General features: G+C 43.3%; 1 protein-coding gene and 1 long non-coding RNA gene across 2 annotated transcripts in view; one reads left to right on the top strand and one right to left on the bottom strand.

The window, feature by feature from the left end:
- Nucleotides 1-7,424: 7,424 nt before the first annotated feature.
- LOC128780203 (uncharacterized) lies at nucleotides 7,425-10,577 on the bottom strand. Its single transcript, XR_008426125.1, has 3 exons — nucleotides 10,394-10,577; nucleotides 9,078-9,150; nucleotides 7,425-7,852 (listed from the first exon to the last, which is right to left on the bottom strand). It is a non-coding gene; the product is annotated as an uncharacterized lncRNA (long non-coding RNA).
- Nucleotides 10,578-10,733: 156 nt separating this feature from the next.
- The window catches only part of MCF2L2 (MCF.2 cell line derived transforming sequence-like 2), a 213,783-nt gene continuing 207,148 nt past the window's right edge, over nucleotides 10,734-17,368 (top strand). The window contains exon 1 of the mRNA XM_053918126.2: nucleotides 10,734-11,293. Within this exon, the coding sequence (XP_053774101.1) occupies nucleotides 11,218-11,293 (76 nt within the window). The 5' untranslated portion in view covers nucleotides 10,734-11,217. The remainder of the gene's footprint in view (nucleotides 11,294-17,368) is intronic.

Below are 17,368 nucleotides of genomic sequence, written 5' to 3'. Positions count from 1 at the left end.
AAATAGGCCAATCCGAGAGAGGCATTCGGTGGGCGCGTCACAGCTCAAACCAATCAGAGCAGGGTTCTGTGGCGATTGGCCAATCGGACTGCGTGCTTCCTCCGCCTCTTGGGCTGGGCTCCTAATCCGGGGGTTTGCGGTGTCTTCAGCGTCCCTAGCGACCACAGGGGCCGGGTCCGTCTGTCCTCCTGTGGTCCGAGGCTTCTTTCTGTCTTGGGCTCCAGGGCCAGGAACCCTCATGACCTTTAATCTTTAGAGCCGCTAAGGACAGAGGGTAACTGTAGTCATATTTAAACGAGTGTGGAGTAAGAAGGATACAAAATTTTTCTAGAATGTGAAAATATTAAAAGAATTCTCTCCTTAATCATCTCAAAACCAAAATTACGGAATTTTAGGACTTATTTTTTTCTATAACGCTATTTAAAAAATTGAGGTATAGTTGACATATAACACTGTGTAAGTTTAAGGTGTATCTATATAATGGGTTGATTTGATACACTTAAGTATTGCATAAGATTATCATTATAGCCGTAGCTAACACCTCCATCGCTTCACATTATTATTTCTTTTTTGTGGTAACAATATTTAAGAGCTAGCCTGTTAGCAAATTTGAATGATATAATATCGTATTGTTGACTATAACCACTATGCAGTGCATTAGATTTCCAGAACTTATTCAAATTCGGGTTGCAAGTTGGTGGACTTTATTTTTTATAGCAGTTTTAGCTTCACAGCAACATCGAACAGAAGATACAGAGATTTCCCAAATACTGCTTGCCACCACATGCGCATAGCCTCCCCCATCATCCACATCCCCCACCAGAGTGGTGCATTTGTTATAATTAATGAACCTACATTGACACACCATAATCACGGACAGTCCGCCTATTCTCTCCTCCCTGCTCCCTAACTCCTGGCAACCACCAATCTTTTTACCATAGTTTTACCATTTCCGGAATGTCATATGGTAGGAAGCAGCCATTTCAGATTTTCTTTCACTTAATATATATGCTTTTAAGCTTCTTCCTTGTTTTATCATGACTTGATAGCTTATTTCTAACACTGAATACTACTCCATTGTCTGGATGTACCACAGTTTATTTACTCATTCACTTACTGAAGGACATCTTGGTTGTTTCCAAGTTTTGGCATTTACGAATAAAACTCCTACAAATGCCAATGTGCAGGTTTTTGGGTGGACATAATATCAAGGAGCACAATTTCTGAATCACATGGTAAGAGTATGTTTAGTTTTGTGAAAAATTGTCCAAATTCTCTTCCAAAGTGGCTGTATCATTTTGCATTCCCACCAGCATTCCTGTTGCTCCACATCCTTGCCAGCATTTGGTGTTGTCAGTGTTTAGCGTTTTGGCCATTCCAGAGCAAGTGTGCAGTGGTTTGTCATTGTCATTTTAGTTCACAAGTTCCCTGATGACATGTGCTATGGAACATCGTCTCAAATGTTCATTTGCCATCTTCTTTGGTGATGTGTATGGTAAGGTCTTTGATTCATTTTTACAATCAGCTTGTTCTCCTACTGTTGAGTTTTTTTAAAAAAATTATTCACTGATTTTTAGAGAGAGGCAGAGAGAGAAACACTGATTTGTTTTTCCACTTAGTTATGTGTTCATTGGTTGACGCCTGTGTGTGCTCTGCCCAGGGATGGAATCTGAAACCCTGGCACATCGGGACAAGGCTCTAACCAAGTGAGCTACCCGGACAGTTGAGTTTTAAGAGTTCTTTTTATATTTTAGATAACGGTCCTTTAGCAGATACATCTTTTGTAAATATTTTCTCTCAGTCTTCAGCTTCTCTTTTTATTCTCTTGTTGATGTCTACACACAGCAGAGAACCTTACTTTTAATGGAATCCAGCTTACCAATTCTTTCTTTCATGGGGCATGCCTTTGGTGTCTAGACAGTCTTCATCAAGCCCTGGGTAATCTAGAATTTCTCTTATTTTGTCTTTTTTAAAAATAATATTTTATTGATTATGCTATTACAGTTGTCCTGATTTCCCCCCCTTTGTTCCTCTCCACCTAGCACCCACACTCCCTCAGGCAATCCCCCCACCATTGTTCATGTCCATGGGTCATGAGTATAAGTTCTTTGGCTACTTTATTTCCTATACTGTACTTTGTATCCCCATGACTATTCTGTAACTACCTATTTGTACTTCTTAATCCCCTCAGCTCTTCACCAATTCCCCCACTCCCCCCTCCCATCTGGCAACCATCAAAATGCTCTCTGTACCCACGATTCTGTCTTTGTTCTTCTTGTTTGCTTAGTTTGTTTTTTAGATTCAATTGTGGATAGATTTGTATTTATTGCCATTTTATTATTCATGATTTTGATCTTCCTTTTCTTAAATAAGTCCCTTAACATTTCATATAATAATGGTTTGGCGATGATGGACTCCTTTAGTTTTTTCTTGTCTGGGAAGTTCTTTATCTGCCCTTCAATTCTAAATGATAGTTTTGCTGGGTAGAGCAATCTTTGGCTGTAGGTCCATGCTTTTCATAACTCTGAATATTTCTTGCCAATCCCTTCTATCCTGCAAAGTTTCTTTTGAGAAATCAGCTGACAGTCTTATGGGAACTCCGCTGTAGGTAACTAACTTCTTTTCTTTCACTGCTTCTAAGATTCTCTCTATCTTTAAGCTTTGGCATTTTAATTATGATGTGTCTTGGAGTGGTCCTCTTTGCATCCATCATAATTGGACTCTGTTTCCTGGATTTGCACATCTATTTCCTTCACCAAATTAGGGAAGTGTTTGTTTATTATTTTTTCAAATAGATTTCCAATTTCTTGCTCTTCCTCTTCTTCTGGCACCCCTATGATGCAAATGTTGAACCTCTTGATGTTGTCCCAGAGGCTACTTATTCTATCCTCATTTTTTTTTATTGTTTTTTCTTCTTGTTGTTCTGATTTGTTGTTTTTTGCTTCCTTACATTAGAAATCATGGATTTAATTCTTGGCTTCATCTACTCTACTGTTGTTTCCCTGTAAATTGTTCTTTATTTCAATCTGTGTATCCTTTGTTTCTGGCTGGATCTTTTTTATGCTGCTGAGGTCCTCACTAAGTTCCTTGAGCATACTTATAAATAGTGTTTTTAACTCTGCATCTGATAGATTGCTTATCTCCATTTCATTTAGCTCTTTTTCTGGAGTTTTGATCTGTTCTTTCAGATCAAAACTCCATGGGCCATGTTTCTTTGTCTCCTCATTTTAGCAGCCTCCCTGTGTTTCTATGTATTAGGTAGAGCTGTTTTGACTCTATGTCTTGGTAGTGTGGCCTAATGTAGTAGGTGTTTTGTAGGGTCCAGTGACACAGCCTCCCCTATCACCCAAGCTGGGTACTCGAGGTGCATGCTTTGTATGGGCTGAGTACACACTCTTTTTGTAGTTGAGCCTTCGTTGCTGTTGGCAGGTCAATGGGAGGGATTTACCTAGGCCAATCAGTTTCAAAGATTGGCTGTGACCACATACACACCAACCTCCACCCTGCATGGAGGATCAGCTGTGCAGGGGCAGGGTGATGCTCCCATGTGGTCTGTAGCTGACTGCTGGGTGTGCTGGCCCTGGGATTTTCTGGGTGGTGCAGGCCAAGGTCAGCTTCCACCCATGTTTTGCCCAGGGCCACCCTTCCTGAGCTATAAAGCAATCTGAGATGGCTGTTACTTGTACTGGGCTTGGAGATTCCCAGGTGAACCCAAGCTGTGAATCTAAGATGGGTGCTGCTAGTGCCAGGCCTGAGGCTCACTGAGGCCAGCTGTTGCTTGTTTGAGAGGATTTAGGAAGTTGTGAAGCATGAGCCAAGATCAGCCATTCCTATGGAAAAACAGCTTGGGTGGGCGTGATAATTAGGTCAGGCAGAGCCTCTGGGGATCTCCAAGGTGGGTTAAACAATGTTAGCCAGGTTGATGGAGTCTCAGGTATGGCACCAGCTTGCCAGCTCTGTAGGGGAGATTTTAGAAGGGGGACAATGGCCTCTGTTCACCTTGTGCCAAACACTTTAGTATCTCCCTATATACCACTGGTGCCTTTCAAGCTGCTATCCTGGTACTGGAGATCAGAGGGAGTGAATGTGAGTAGGTGAACCATGTGTAGGTTCTTTAAGAGGAACTTCGTGGGTCTTCAGAAGTTTCTTCCACCTACTCACTCCCTGTCGGTTTTTGCAGCCAGAGTTGTGGGGACTTATCTTCCTGGACTGGAACCCTGGGCTGGGGGGCGGTGCTGATGTGGGGCTGGGACTCCTCATTCCTGAAATACCTTTCTGGAATTTTTATCTACCACATGTGAGTGAGGGATCAGCCCATTCTGCATCTCTGCCCCTCCTCCCAGGCTCGATGGATGTGGTTTCTTTAATTCCATAGTTGTCAGACTTCCATTCAACTCAATTTCTGATGGTTCTGAGTAATGGTTGTTCTATATTTTAGTTGTAATTTTGATGCGGTTGTGCAAAGTGGTGAGTCATGTCTGCCTATGCTGCCATCTTGGCTGGAAGTGTCTCTTATGTTGTGTTATAGTTTTGTATTTTACATTTAGGCCTGTGGTTCATTTTGAGTTAATTTTTGTAAAGAGTGTAAGGTCTGTGTCTAGATTCTTTTTCCTTTTCTTTTTTGCTTTTGGGGGGGGCAGTTGTTCTAGCATTATTTGTTGAAAATATAATCTTTGCTCCATTGTGTTGCTTTTGCTCCTTTTTCAAAGATCAGTTGACTATATTTATGTGGGCCTATTTATGGGATACCTATGCTTTTCAGTTGACCTATCTATCTATTCAGTTGTCAATACCACAGTCCAGATTACTGTGACTTTACAGTATATCTTTTTTTAACAGAAAAGTTTTATTTATTTATTTTTAGAGAGAGAGGGAGGGAGAAGAGGAGGGAGAGAGACATCAATGTGAGAGAGAAACATTGATTGGTTGCTTCTCGTATGCACCCTGACTGGGGACTGAACCCACAACCCAGGCAGGTGCCCTGACTGGGGATCGAGCAAGAGATCTTTTGCTTTGCAGGAGGAGGCCCAACCAACTGAGCCACACCGGTCAGGGCTATAGTAAATCTTGAAGCTGGGTGGTATCAGTCTACAAACTTTGTTCTTTTTCAGTTTTTTGTGTATTGGCTGTTCTTGGTCTTTTGTCTTTCCATATAAACTTGAGAATCAGTTTTTTTTAATATTCACAAAATAACTTGTTAGGATTTTGACTAAACTTACATTAGAACTGATATTCACTATGAGGACCTGGCAGAGCTTGTGGAGGTAAAATTCATAAGTGTCCCCCCTCCCTGTGACTGAGTCCCCCTTAAGCTCTTCTTTGATTTTTCCACACTGAGCTTCCATCAATCCATCAATTACAGTTCAGGTTTCCCTACCCCAGCACTGGTTCCTGCAGAGAGTGCAGCATATGGGCTTTTGTAAATTGTGATTCTCTGTATGCGCCTGTCCTCCCCTCTAATTTGGGGGCAGTGGTTTGCCCTGTGACCTAAGGTCTCTTATGGAGCTAAGAAGAGCTATTGATTCTTCAGTTTTCAGTCTTTTTCTTGTTAGAATGGAGTGGCGACTTCCAAGCTTTTTTTTGCTCAACTGGAAACAGGAAGTTCCAGAATACATGTTTTAAAAATAAAAATAAGCAAAGCACTGCATATTATCTCGGTGGGATACTCAAAATCAGTGCTCAAAAGAAAATGCAAGGTAAATGAAATATCCACCCAATTAGAAATTTCTAATTTTTAAGTTAGAAAGCAATTAACAAAGTCATCCTAAGGAAAGCAAAAGAAAGGAGTTAGGATAAAAGAAGAAATCAATAAATTGAAAAATAGATATGAATACTAATAAATATAAGATTTGAAAAAAAGCAGTAATAGGGTAGTTGGCTAACTTTTAAGAAAGACAGGAAGCACAATCAAGATATAAAATGATAAGGGGAAATAACTACTGACATACAAATAATTAATAGAATTGCATGAAATTACTTTACTCAACTCCATGAAATAAATTTGAAAACCTGGATGAAATTACAAGAAAACATAAATTATCAAAATATCCCCCAAAAGGTAGAAACTCTAAGAAGACCAGTTACCATAGAAGATACAGATGGTGACAGAGAACTGCCTTTCCCCACACCTCCATGCAAAAAGGTACCCGGCCTGTGTTACTTCACAGAAGAACTCTACTGAGACACTTTAAAGAACGCACGAGCCTATGGCTATTGTTCTGTCCTGAGCACAGAAAGAGAAGAAAACCTTCCACATTCCGTTTATGAGGTGAGTATAACACTGATAAAATCTAATAAAACATACAAATATCACACACATACATCCTGACCATAAAAATTCTTAACAGTAATCAAGACAGCATGATATTGGTGAAAGAATAGACAAAAAAGGTCCAGTGAACAAAATAAAGTGCCCAGATATAGACCTATACAAATATAGTCAACTGATCTTTGACATCAGGCAATTCAGGCTAGTTTTAGGAGACAGAAGATGACAGTGGAATGACTGTCAGAATGCTGTGAGCTCAGATGACTTCCCACTTCTTGGGTTCACCTATCCAGTCATTTGTGCAGTAGGTGGCAGTGGCGTGACCCTCTTAGACAAGGATCACAGTCTGGTCTGCATATTAAAACAGCTGGGCTCACAACTCAGAGAGGCTTACCCTACCAGGCGGCACTGGAGGGAAGAAGTACGTACCATTATAGTGCTGAGGGAGGTCCCAGCCTCCGTAAAATGAGGTTTTCACTGAGGGACGTTCTCTCATTCTGGGCTTTGTCGGGGAGCTGTGGAGTTACAGAGATGAATAAGATATTTATAGAGGTGAATAAGGTACTATATGTATGGTAGCCCAAGGCCAATGGGGAAGATACAGTGAAGGCAGAGGGAGACGTGTAGAAAGAAGTCCTTTAGAGAGTTTTATCTTGAGGGATTTGCAGTGAGCCCTGCCACCTCCTGCGGTGACCCTCTACCTACTTGACCCTCTATTTCCTGCCACCTTCTCCCTCACCTTTCCTTCTCCCCGCCAATTCAGTAGGCCCAAGCAATCATTCTAAAAAGCTTTTTAAATTATGAAAAATTTTAAACACGCACAAAAAGGTAGAGAGAATAGTAAAATAACCCATATACCACCATGATTTAACAATTATTAATGTTTTCAAGTATTTATCTCATTTATTCTCTGTGGCAGTTGAAATTACAGGCAGTGACATCTCATACCTAAGGACTTCAGTATACTCATACATTTCTAGGAGAATAAGGGTATTTTCGTACATAACTATAATAGCATACTTTCCAAATGCAAATCAATTCGGACCATTGTTTTTGACAAAATGAAATAGAATAGAAAGTATTTTAGGGCTTCACATGTACTAAGGAAAAAAATCATTCCATACAATTTTCAAATTATGTGTATGTGTGTCTACTGTTTCGCGATGTAAAATTTATATTACACTGTGGTTTGCAGTTTAAGAAGTTTGTGGTGCTCAAAGCGTGGCCCCAAAGTGTGGCATCAGTATTCCTGGGACTTGGGAGAAATGCAGGTTCTCAGGTTGCTTCTCACACTACCAGATCAAAATCTCTGGAGACGCAACCTGGAGTCTGTATTTTTAAAAAATCGCCTAGAAAAAATTCTGCTAGTTTGAGAACCACTGATCTGGATTAAACTGGGTGGCCCCTGTGGTGCCCCAGGTGAGGCACCCATCCTTCACCCTCATCTGAGGCATCCAAGGTGGGTCCTTTGTCTTTCTCTTTGTTGACAGAGGCAGTACTGTTAGTCCACCAACAGGGAGATGGAGTCCACCTTGGCAGTGTTTGGAGGATGGTTTCTCTTTGCCAGCTCAGGCAAATCCTTACCTGAAAGAAGAGAATGGCTAAGATTCATAAGATTAGTAATATGCAGTTTGGTCCTTGTACCAGCAGCATCTGTAAAATGAGACTAAACCCCTTACAGGGTTATTGGGAGGCTTAAAAGACGCTTGTGAAATGCTTACCATTACACCAGGCTCAGAGCAGCCACTTACTATATGGTGGTGGTAGTTGCTATACTTGACACTGTCTACCCCAGCTCTGGGCATATAATTGATGTTCAATAGATCTGACTGTTAGTTAATTAATTGGAGAGGGGGGCAGGCTATTCTGGCTTGTTTCTTAATTTTGCCATACTTTAGAGCAAGGAAACAGATCATAATTAGGAAGGAGAAAAGGAAGCACCGAAGGCATTAGGGTGGGGAAGGAGAGAAGACCAGGAGCACGTCCACATTTGTAAGAGCAATGGAGATAATGACTGTTTTCTTGGAGGAACGAGTTAGGAACTATTGAAAACTAGGTGCTCATTTCTTTTTACACTTACAGGATCTCAGAACTAGAAAATGGAACTGGGAGATCAGAGATGACCCCTTCCCCCATGACCCAGGTGAAGCAGTCCAGGCCCTGGGAGAGCATGTGTTAGAGATGGGGGGACAGAACTGATTTCTGTAGACAGGCACTGCCTGCTACATCTTGCCATAAATTCAGCCAATTCATCTCCATGGAAACCTTTGAAGAGTGTAAAGGTACAGATGTGGGAAAGAACAGTAGCATTCTGAGTGTGATTTATTTGCTTTCTATCTCTTTCTTTTTGCTCTCATTCCTATTCATAAGCTTCTCCTGCTTCCTCTTCCTCTCTTCATTTCCCCACTCCCTTCTTTTCATGATTCTCACCCTTAAGGGCATGGCTTAATCCAGGAAGCTGAGGATCTACAAATCCAGAATGTTCCATATCATCAGTCTCCTTAGCAATGTGCTGGTTCCTAGTGACCCAAACTTACAATTGGCTCTGATTGGGTACCAGGGTTCTGACTACTACCAATAGGAAATATCCCCTTTGTTTCCTCAAAAATACTTGCGACCCTTGAATAGGGTCAGAAGCCACCATGGAAACACAATCCAGAGCTGTTTATTCCTTTGGGTCTTTAACCCCTTCCTGAATAATTTACAGGAGGATGCTATTAAAAACAGACAAACAAACAGGTTGTTCTACTTGTGCAGGCAGAGTGCAAGGTGTCTAAACCTCCTAGAAGGGAGAAACCTCTGCACGCACCTCATGTTGCAGGTGGACGAACATCATCTCTTAACTGGAGCAGGTAGAATAAATTACTCCATCGGGTGAAGCCCTGCCAGAACTAAGGCAGTTATCAATAAGTTGTTATAAAGCAATGGTCCAGGAACTATCCTGACTTCTTTTAAGTTTGTTTTTCAGATCTAAAGCCAAGCCAGATTACCTGGTTGGGAAAGTCCCTTTGTGCATCCCATAATAAGTGCTGCACTGAATCCCAGAATGCTTCACTTCGCTAAGTATACCTGGACATCAGTGTTCTATACCCGGATATCTGTGTTCCGGAAAAGGAGAAGCCTGCTAACCTGCTCCCTGACTGGTTAACCCCAGCAACTTCTGTGTTCCCAAGGAATAGCAAGCTCCACCTTCAGTGGACAGAACGTGAGGCCCTATCTCAGTGTTCTGGCCCTCTGCAGAGCCCCAATAAACCTGCCTTTGCTTTTATCAGTGTCCCGGGTCTAAATTCTTTTACAACAGGAGATAAGAACCCACACTTGTTGATAACATTCACCGCAGCCCACAATTGTTACAGAATGCATTTAAAAATGTCCCCCAAACCTGGGGATGAGTGGCTACTATTAGCAACTGGACCCAGAGTATTTGGGGTTTGGCTTTGTGGGTGTTTTTTTTTTCTTTCTTTTTTTCTTTCATGTGTGAAGAGGAAACTTGAGGTTCCTGGCATTAGTTCGGAACATGTGCATGTGGGTGGTCCCAGTACTCTGGCGACCGGATATTCAGGGTTTCTGGTTGTCCAGTATTGAGGGACCACCTGCCCAGATTTGCGTTTGCTTAGGCTTTCCCCTGCAGAGCTCTGCTGAACAGGGTTAGTCTTTTTCTTCCTTTCTTCCTGTCAAGTAGTATCTGGAGCCGTCTAAGAAAGCTGCGGGACAGCGTCTCCAACCACTAGATCCTCCGAAAAGACGCTCCTGAAACTGATGAGGAGAGGAGGGCCGGTGAGGGTGCTGCGCCAGAACCTTTCCAGGGTGGAGCAGGGCGCGCCTGACAGCTGGCAAACGGAGCAGTGGCGCAAGCAGTAGCTGCACAAAGGGAAAGGCCCACACGGTGGAGACAGAGGTACGCACATGCGTGCCAAGCCCAGTCTGGGACCAAGTGCGAGTGTGTCCAGTGGACTCTGATAACTGCGTGAAACAACCCCTAAAGAAGGGGGCGGAGACTCCAAACGCCCCCACCCCTCCACAACAGCTTCTCCGCCCCAAGTCAGGAGAAATGAATCAGCAGCAGGCCTCCTTCCTGAATCCTGGCGGGATGGCTCCCCCTCTTCCAGTTGGCCCCCTTCTCACCTCCGCTTCTCTGCAGATACCCGCAAGGAAAGGAGGAGGGGCGAGCCGGGAAGGCGCACAGCTGGCGTTCAGAACCCCGGTGCTGGCAGAGGCGCCCACATCGCTGTCAACTATCTCCACTCCGAGTTGCCCGGGAGCCCGAGCGTGGGCTGCCCGCTAGGAAGGGGTCGCAGCTTCCCCACACGGAAACGGGGGTGCTGGAGCGTGTGCGCACCTCTCCTACAGCCCCCGGTATCGCCCAGGAGCGGGGATAGGTGGGCGCCAAGGCGGGAAGTGTGGAGAGCGCAGCGGGGCGGGGAGTGGGCGGTGCTGAGCAGCCAGTCCTGCCGCCTCTACTCCTCCACTCTCCGCGCTCGCAGGTTCCGCGCTTCCGCTGCCAGCGACCCCAGCATCCTCCATCCCAACCCTCCTGCGAGGCCGGCGGGAGACCCTACGCTCAGGACCGCAGATCCAGAAACCCCGGGCTCCCTCGGCCAGGAAAGCCCTTCTACGCAGTTACAGCGAGACTGGGGCGACTTGATTTTCTCACCTACAGAGCTCCCATTCTCCAGTCTCTCCAAGCCAGACGTCACGTTGGGGAAGCTGCCGGACCTAATCTTTAAAATAATCCCCTGGAGGGGGTGGCTGGCATCGTCTGGCCCGGCGGCCCAGGAGAGTTGGCCTTGGCTGACAGAGACTCGTTTGGTATCGGAAGAGAGAGAGGGAGTGCATGAGCGCGGAGCATCCTACGGAGGAGATGCCCTTTGAAAATCATCCAGAGCAGCGGTAGAAACAGTTTTGTGTTGCTTTGTTTTGTCTATATACTGATTTTTTTGGTGTGTGAAATGCTATTTTGGTTAAAAGAAGAAATGGCCCCCCAAGAGCTCACCCGACGACTGGCCACCGTGACCACTCATATCGGTAAATGAAACCTTTTTTCTTTCTTGCGTTTGTTAATGAAGGGCGTGGGTGTAGTCTGGGGCGGCTGCTTCCCCTCTTCTCACCCTCATCCCAGGGGCAGCGCCCTCGCAGGGAAGGCCGTGGGGCGTGTGCCCTGCGTCTCCGCCTGGATGCTGCTTGGAGTGGCAGGTAACAGGCATGCCCAGGGCGCGGCGCGTGTGACCGACCCTGCGGCCCCCATGTCTGGTAGGGCCCGGGCAGGCTGTGGGGCAGGTGCTTTTACCAGGCAGTTGCCAAGTCTGTTGGGCCCTAGACCGAGGTCTAGTGGGCTGTTAAGGATCCATTACCTGCTTCTGACGGCGGGGGCGGGGCGAGGGTGGGGAGTTGTGCCGTAATTTACCAGGTAATGGGGAAGGAGTGGGAACAGGAGGGACCAATGCCTGCGTTTCCAGCAGAAACTACTGCCAAACTACGGGAGGCTTGCTCGCTAGAGAGCGTAGTGAAATGCTGGTTCTTCCCCCACCCCTTCTCTGGACGCATTCAGGTAGAGAGCCTTTGGATGCGTTTGACTAGAATTTCGGGGTAATTTCCTCTCTTGCTCACCTCACTTTGAGACCCTTCCAGGAGTGCAAATCAGTTTTCACTGCTAAAGTCTGGAAGTTTATACCTCAGTGTCACACCCATTTGTTAAAACTGCCTTCTTGGTATTTACATGCTAGATCTTGATTGTATTAGTGAGTCATCGTTGCTCTTCGCGTGCCCTGGTCCAGTGTGTTCCGTACAATAGCGATGTCCATTTTGAATGATACACATGCGGGGATATAATTTCTGAAGAAGACTAATATGGCAAGGCCCAGTTTTGATGATTCTGTTTTCAAAAATGTTTCTGGGGCCAAATGTGGCCACCAAACTGGTTTTTCAAAACTAGTTTTTCAAAACTGGTTTGACCTAAGAGGGGAGGTCAGTAGAGTCCTAACAGGGAAGGCTGAATGTGAAATACTGCTGAAGACAGGATGAAATAAGAAAAATAATGAAAGAGAATTTAGAATTTGAATGTATTGAATGCTGAGACGACTGTGCCAAATACCAGCTAGTGCCTGAAATTGTGGGGTAGAGAGAGAGCAGTGGACTAGGGGTATGACCTGTTGGATTTGCATCCTTCCCTGGATAAGCCATTGAACCTCAGGCTGAAAAATAGGAATTTTAAGAATTCTTCCTTGCTCAGCTCCAAGGCTACTTGTAAGATAAGGTGGGTAAAAACACTGTTTATACTGTGATGTGTTGTTGATCATCTCTCTGGGCCCTGTGCCACTAGAGGTCTTGGGCAGGTCACTGGGCCGGGAGGTAGACCTGGGTGAGTATTAAGGTCCTTTTTCTCTGGGTGTAGATCTTCCCTTGGGTCTGATAGGCAATATTCCTTGGCTAACACTGGGCTGCCTGTGGGGGTCAGGCTGTGGTATTTTTTGCCCACCTTGCTCCCTCCCTCCTTTCATAGTCAGCTCCACATAGGATACAAACATGCCTTTGCATAGTTTCTGACCCCAAAGAACTACTACTGACCCAGGGCACCTGTGCCCTTTGCAGAATTCTGTCTCCTGTGTGATCTCACAAGCCTATGGATTGGGTGGGATATACATTATTATCCCCATCTGACAAATGAAGGAGTTAAGATTTAGGAAGTTCATACGTTATGGTTTCAGGGGTAACAAGTGGTAGGCTTGGGACCAGAAGGCAGCTCTTCAGATGCTCTGTTTGGGGATCTCATTGAGCGGGTCTCTAAGCCTGCAACAGTCCCTGTCTTCATGGGGAGTTGCAATGAGTGGCCAGTAGAACTCCTGCTAAGGTGTATTAGCTCTGCATTTGACTGGTCTTTTCAGGAGTTTCCTTGGGGAGCGGCTTCTGAGGTGTGTGATCATGTGCTGGGAAATGGTTGAGAAGTGCTTGGAGCAAGGCTGTGGAACATTCTCCTGGTCCTATCCTACTCACTCATCAGGGTAACAGTAGGGAAGCACCATATAGCTATGGTGTTCTGCCTGTCTGGGTGACCTTCCTCTCCATCTACCACAGCACAAAGGGCAAGGTCATGGTAGCTGTTGAGATCTCTATGTTGGCTTCAAGTGCTGGACTACTAAGCTCCATTTTTACTCCAAAGTACTACATTATTCTGGTAAGACCCAATAATGACTTTTCAAAAGGTTTAAGGAATAAAATAGGCCCCAGAGAAACAGGCAATCAAATTTTATCTCGTACGTTTTATCACATTTTTAGACTTTTGAAAAATAAACCATTCAGATGTTATATCTCAGTTGTATATTTTTTAAAAATGTACTTCCATATTCACTGGCCCCCTCTGTCCCTCAGCCAGTATCTCCTTCATCTGGGGTTCCTGCTCTTTCCACCGTCCCAGAGGTTTGATGATTCAGGTCTGAGTCCTCTTCTTTCAGTTTCGGAAATATCTCATGGGTTTCTTTCTTCATGTCCATTCCCACTGCTACCTGCCCGTAATCTGATCAGGACTTCATTCTTCCTGACTACTCATTGTACGAGCCCCCTGCCTCTCCTGTATTTGCCTCTAACCTATACCAGGAATAAAAACAAAACAATAACAACAAAAACTCACAGCACCACAGTGCTTGTGTACTACAAAAACTTTCATGATATCCTTACGTAGTCATTCTCTGTAGCCTGGAGTATAAGCTCTTCTCTATTGGGCACCCCTCAGCCTTATCTCCCAGTACGTGGTATCTCTATACCTAAGGCTGCTCAACTTGGGCTATTGAGTCTTTCAGCTTTGTTCCCCTATATTTTCCACTCCATCTGTTCCCACCTCTAAACATATTCTTCTGCTTTCCCTCCACCCGGAATGACCCTTTAATATATTTTTTCCCACAGAAATAGTACACACCTTACAAGCCCAATTCAATGCTTCCTTTTTCAGGGACTTTCTCTTATCCTGCCAGAGGGATATAATGAGCCCCGCTTCTGATTTCCCAAGTAGGTTTTGTTCTATTCACATGGGGCCTTTCCCACTCTTCCTTGTATTGTGGCTAGCTGATTATTTGTGAGCTTATCTCTGCCCCCAGACTCCTCATTACTTATCCATGTGGCCTAGTTACCTAAAACAGGGTCTCCCTCTATGGAGGTGCAGAATAAATGTTTGCTGAATGTATGAATGATTTTTTGTGCCTTGGACTGGACCTTGAGTATTCAGTAATACCAAGCAATTTTTATACTTTTAAGGACAGCTCTGAAGTATCTGTGGATAACTCTCTTGCCTCCTAAGCCCCATTTTTCAAGTGTACATTAATACCTTCAATGTCTTTATATGATGTGGTTCACTCATTTTTGGATTTGTTCATTTGTCAGTGACCTTCATAAAATATGTAGCTCACATGTAAACAATGTGTTTTTACCCATGCAAGATATAAGCAGGACTATCCTCTCCCCCTTATTCTGGTCTACAGAGTCACATTGGTTCAATTACAGAATTTCAGAATCAGAAAAGAGTTTGATTTTCTCCATTTCATTCTTTTCGTTCTTGAACCCTGTCTGCTGCTTTTGCTGTACTGCTAATTATGTGCAGAGGTGCTGCCTGAGCACACATGGACTTCCTGCTGGTACACCTCGGATGGCCCTGGGATTTTGATAGACAGGGCACATGGGGCTACCAGTCAGCAGAAACCCTTAGTCATCTGGCTGCTGGGTGTCAGTAATCCCCCATGCAGGTTTCTCATTACCAGTCCAGTCCACGCTCTCACCTTGTCATCTCCTGTTAGAAGTCGTGATTTTGATCTTACACTATTGTTCTAAAGTAGGCTCATATGTTTAGCCATACCCACTGAAAATGTGAGGCAGAAGGGAATATCCTTTGAGACATTCCTTATATAATTGGAAGTTGGATTGGTGGCTGTTTTGGTGACAAAAGCTGTAGGATATTTTGACTTGTAACCCAGGTCACTACTTTTAGGGTGATACTGGCATTGGTAATATGCAACCAGAAGAAAACCAAACTGAAAAATTACGGTCAGGACTCATTATTCTACACTGGAGAGTCACGGCTGAAATGGCTAGGATCCTCAGCACTTGGTGCTGTAGGAAGGATCTAATTAGAGTATTTGCTGCTTAGATGGGAATGAGCCCAGTGGGAACAACTAGACAGGCTAGAGTAGACTTCATCCACCCCAAAAGTGAATTAACTGCTTCTGAGTGATTTTTTTTATGTTAGTCTCTCTAGACACTGTGCCTACGGCTTATGGATTCTTCAGGGTCTATTAAAATTTTTTGAATGCTAAGATTGATTAACAAATAAATTGCAAAGTGCAAAATAAATTAAGAAATGCTCAAATATCTAGAAAAGCTCTCTTACCCATAATAAAATATTATTTCATTGCATTAATAAACAGTGCATAGTTGGAACTCTACTATAGATGCTCCTTGAGTTACGATGGGGTTATGTCCCAATGAGTCTGTTGTAAGTTGAAAATATCATAAGTTGAAAATGCATTTAATACACCTAACCTATTGAACATCAAAGCTTAGCTTAGCCTACCTTAAATGCTCATATAGCATTTACACAGAGGAAAGTTTAGCACCAGATGGCTTCAGTGGTGAATTCTACCAAACATTTAAAGAAGAATTAATACCAACTTGTCACAAACCCTTCTAAAAAATAGAAGAGGAGGGAATACTCCTCAGCTCATTTTATAAGGCCAGTATTGCCCTAGTACCAAAACCAGACAAAGACATCACAAGAAAACTACAGGCCAATATCTCTTGTGCAGCTGGACACAAAAAGCCTCAACAAAATACTATCACCAAGTACTGGAAGTACTGGCCAGTTGGGTCAGTTGATTGGAGCATCATGCCATACAACAAAAGGCTGTGGGTTTGATTCCCGGTCAGGGCACGTGTGTTGGTTGCAGGTTTGATCTCCTGTTGGGGTGTGTATGGAAGGCAACTGATTGATGTGTCTCTCTCACATTGATGTTTCTCTCTCTCTCTCTCTCTCTCTAAAAATCAATAAATACATATCCTTGGGTGAGAATTAAAAAAATACTAGCCCCAAATCCAGCAACATATAAAAAGGATTATACATCGTGTTCAAATGGGATTTGTCCCAGGAAGGCAAGATTGGTTTAACATCTGAGAGTCAACTGATACAATACACTGTAACAATAGAATAAAGAACAAACACCACACAATCATAACAGTAGAAGCAGAAAAAGCATTTGACAAAGTTTCATACCTATTTGTGATTTAAAAAAACACTCAACAAACTAGGAATAGAAGGGAGTTTCCTCAATTTGATAAAGGGTATTTTTAAAAATCCCACATCTAACATCATAGTTAATACTGAATGACTGGAAGCTTTCCAATTAAGATCAGGAAAGAAATGAGGATGTTTATCGTCACTACTTTTATTCAACATTGTACTAGAGATTCTAGCAAGTGCAATCAGGCAAGAAAATGAAGTAAAAGGCCTCCATATTGGAAAGAAATAAGTAAAATTATCTGTTTTTACAGATGACATCTTGTGTATAGAAAATCCTAAGTAATGCACTAAAAAACCAATTGGAATTAATGTATGAGTTCAAGGTTCCATGACACAAGGTTGGTATTCAAAAACAAACTCTTTGTAATTACTAGCAATGAACAATCTGGACATGAAATTAAGAAACAATTCAGTTTACAATACCATCAAAAAGAACAAAATACTCAGGAATAAATTTGATAAAAAGAGTTGTAACACATGTACTTTAACAACTATAAATCATTCTTGAAAGAAACTAGAGAAGCCCCAAGTAAGTAGAAAGGCATCTCATTTTCACAGATCAGAAGACTTAATTTGTTAAGATGGCAAGGCAGTATTCCCTAAATTGTTCAACAAAGACTATGGAGTAAAACTTATATACTGATTTCTTAAATGAAAACTACTTTTCCATAGTAAGGCTTATTTAAACTGGACTTATTCTTTTAAGAATAAGGGCTTGTGGCCCTTCCCTCCATCTTCAAAGGCAGCAACATCTGTCTGGTCTTTGTTGTGTTGCTGTCTCTATGGCTCTCTCTTTTGTTTTCCTTTTCCACTTTTAAGAACCC

This window comes from Desmodus rotundus, chromosome 2 (assembly GCF_022682495.2).
Source record: "Desmodus rotundus isolate HL8 chromosome 2, HLdesRot8A.1, whole genome shotgun sequence".
In the NCBI taxonomy this organism is placed as follows: Eukaryota; Metazoa; Chordata; class Mammalia; order Chiroptera; family Phyllostomidae; genus Desmodus; species Desmodus rotundus.
The sequence above is the reverse complement of the archived record's forward strand: the minus strand, read 5'-3'. Positions and strand labels throughout refer to the sequence as shown.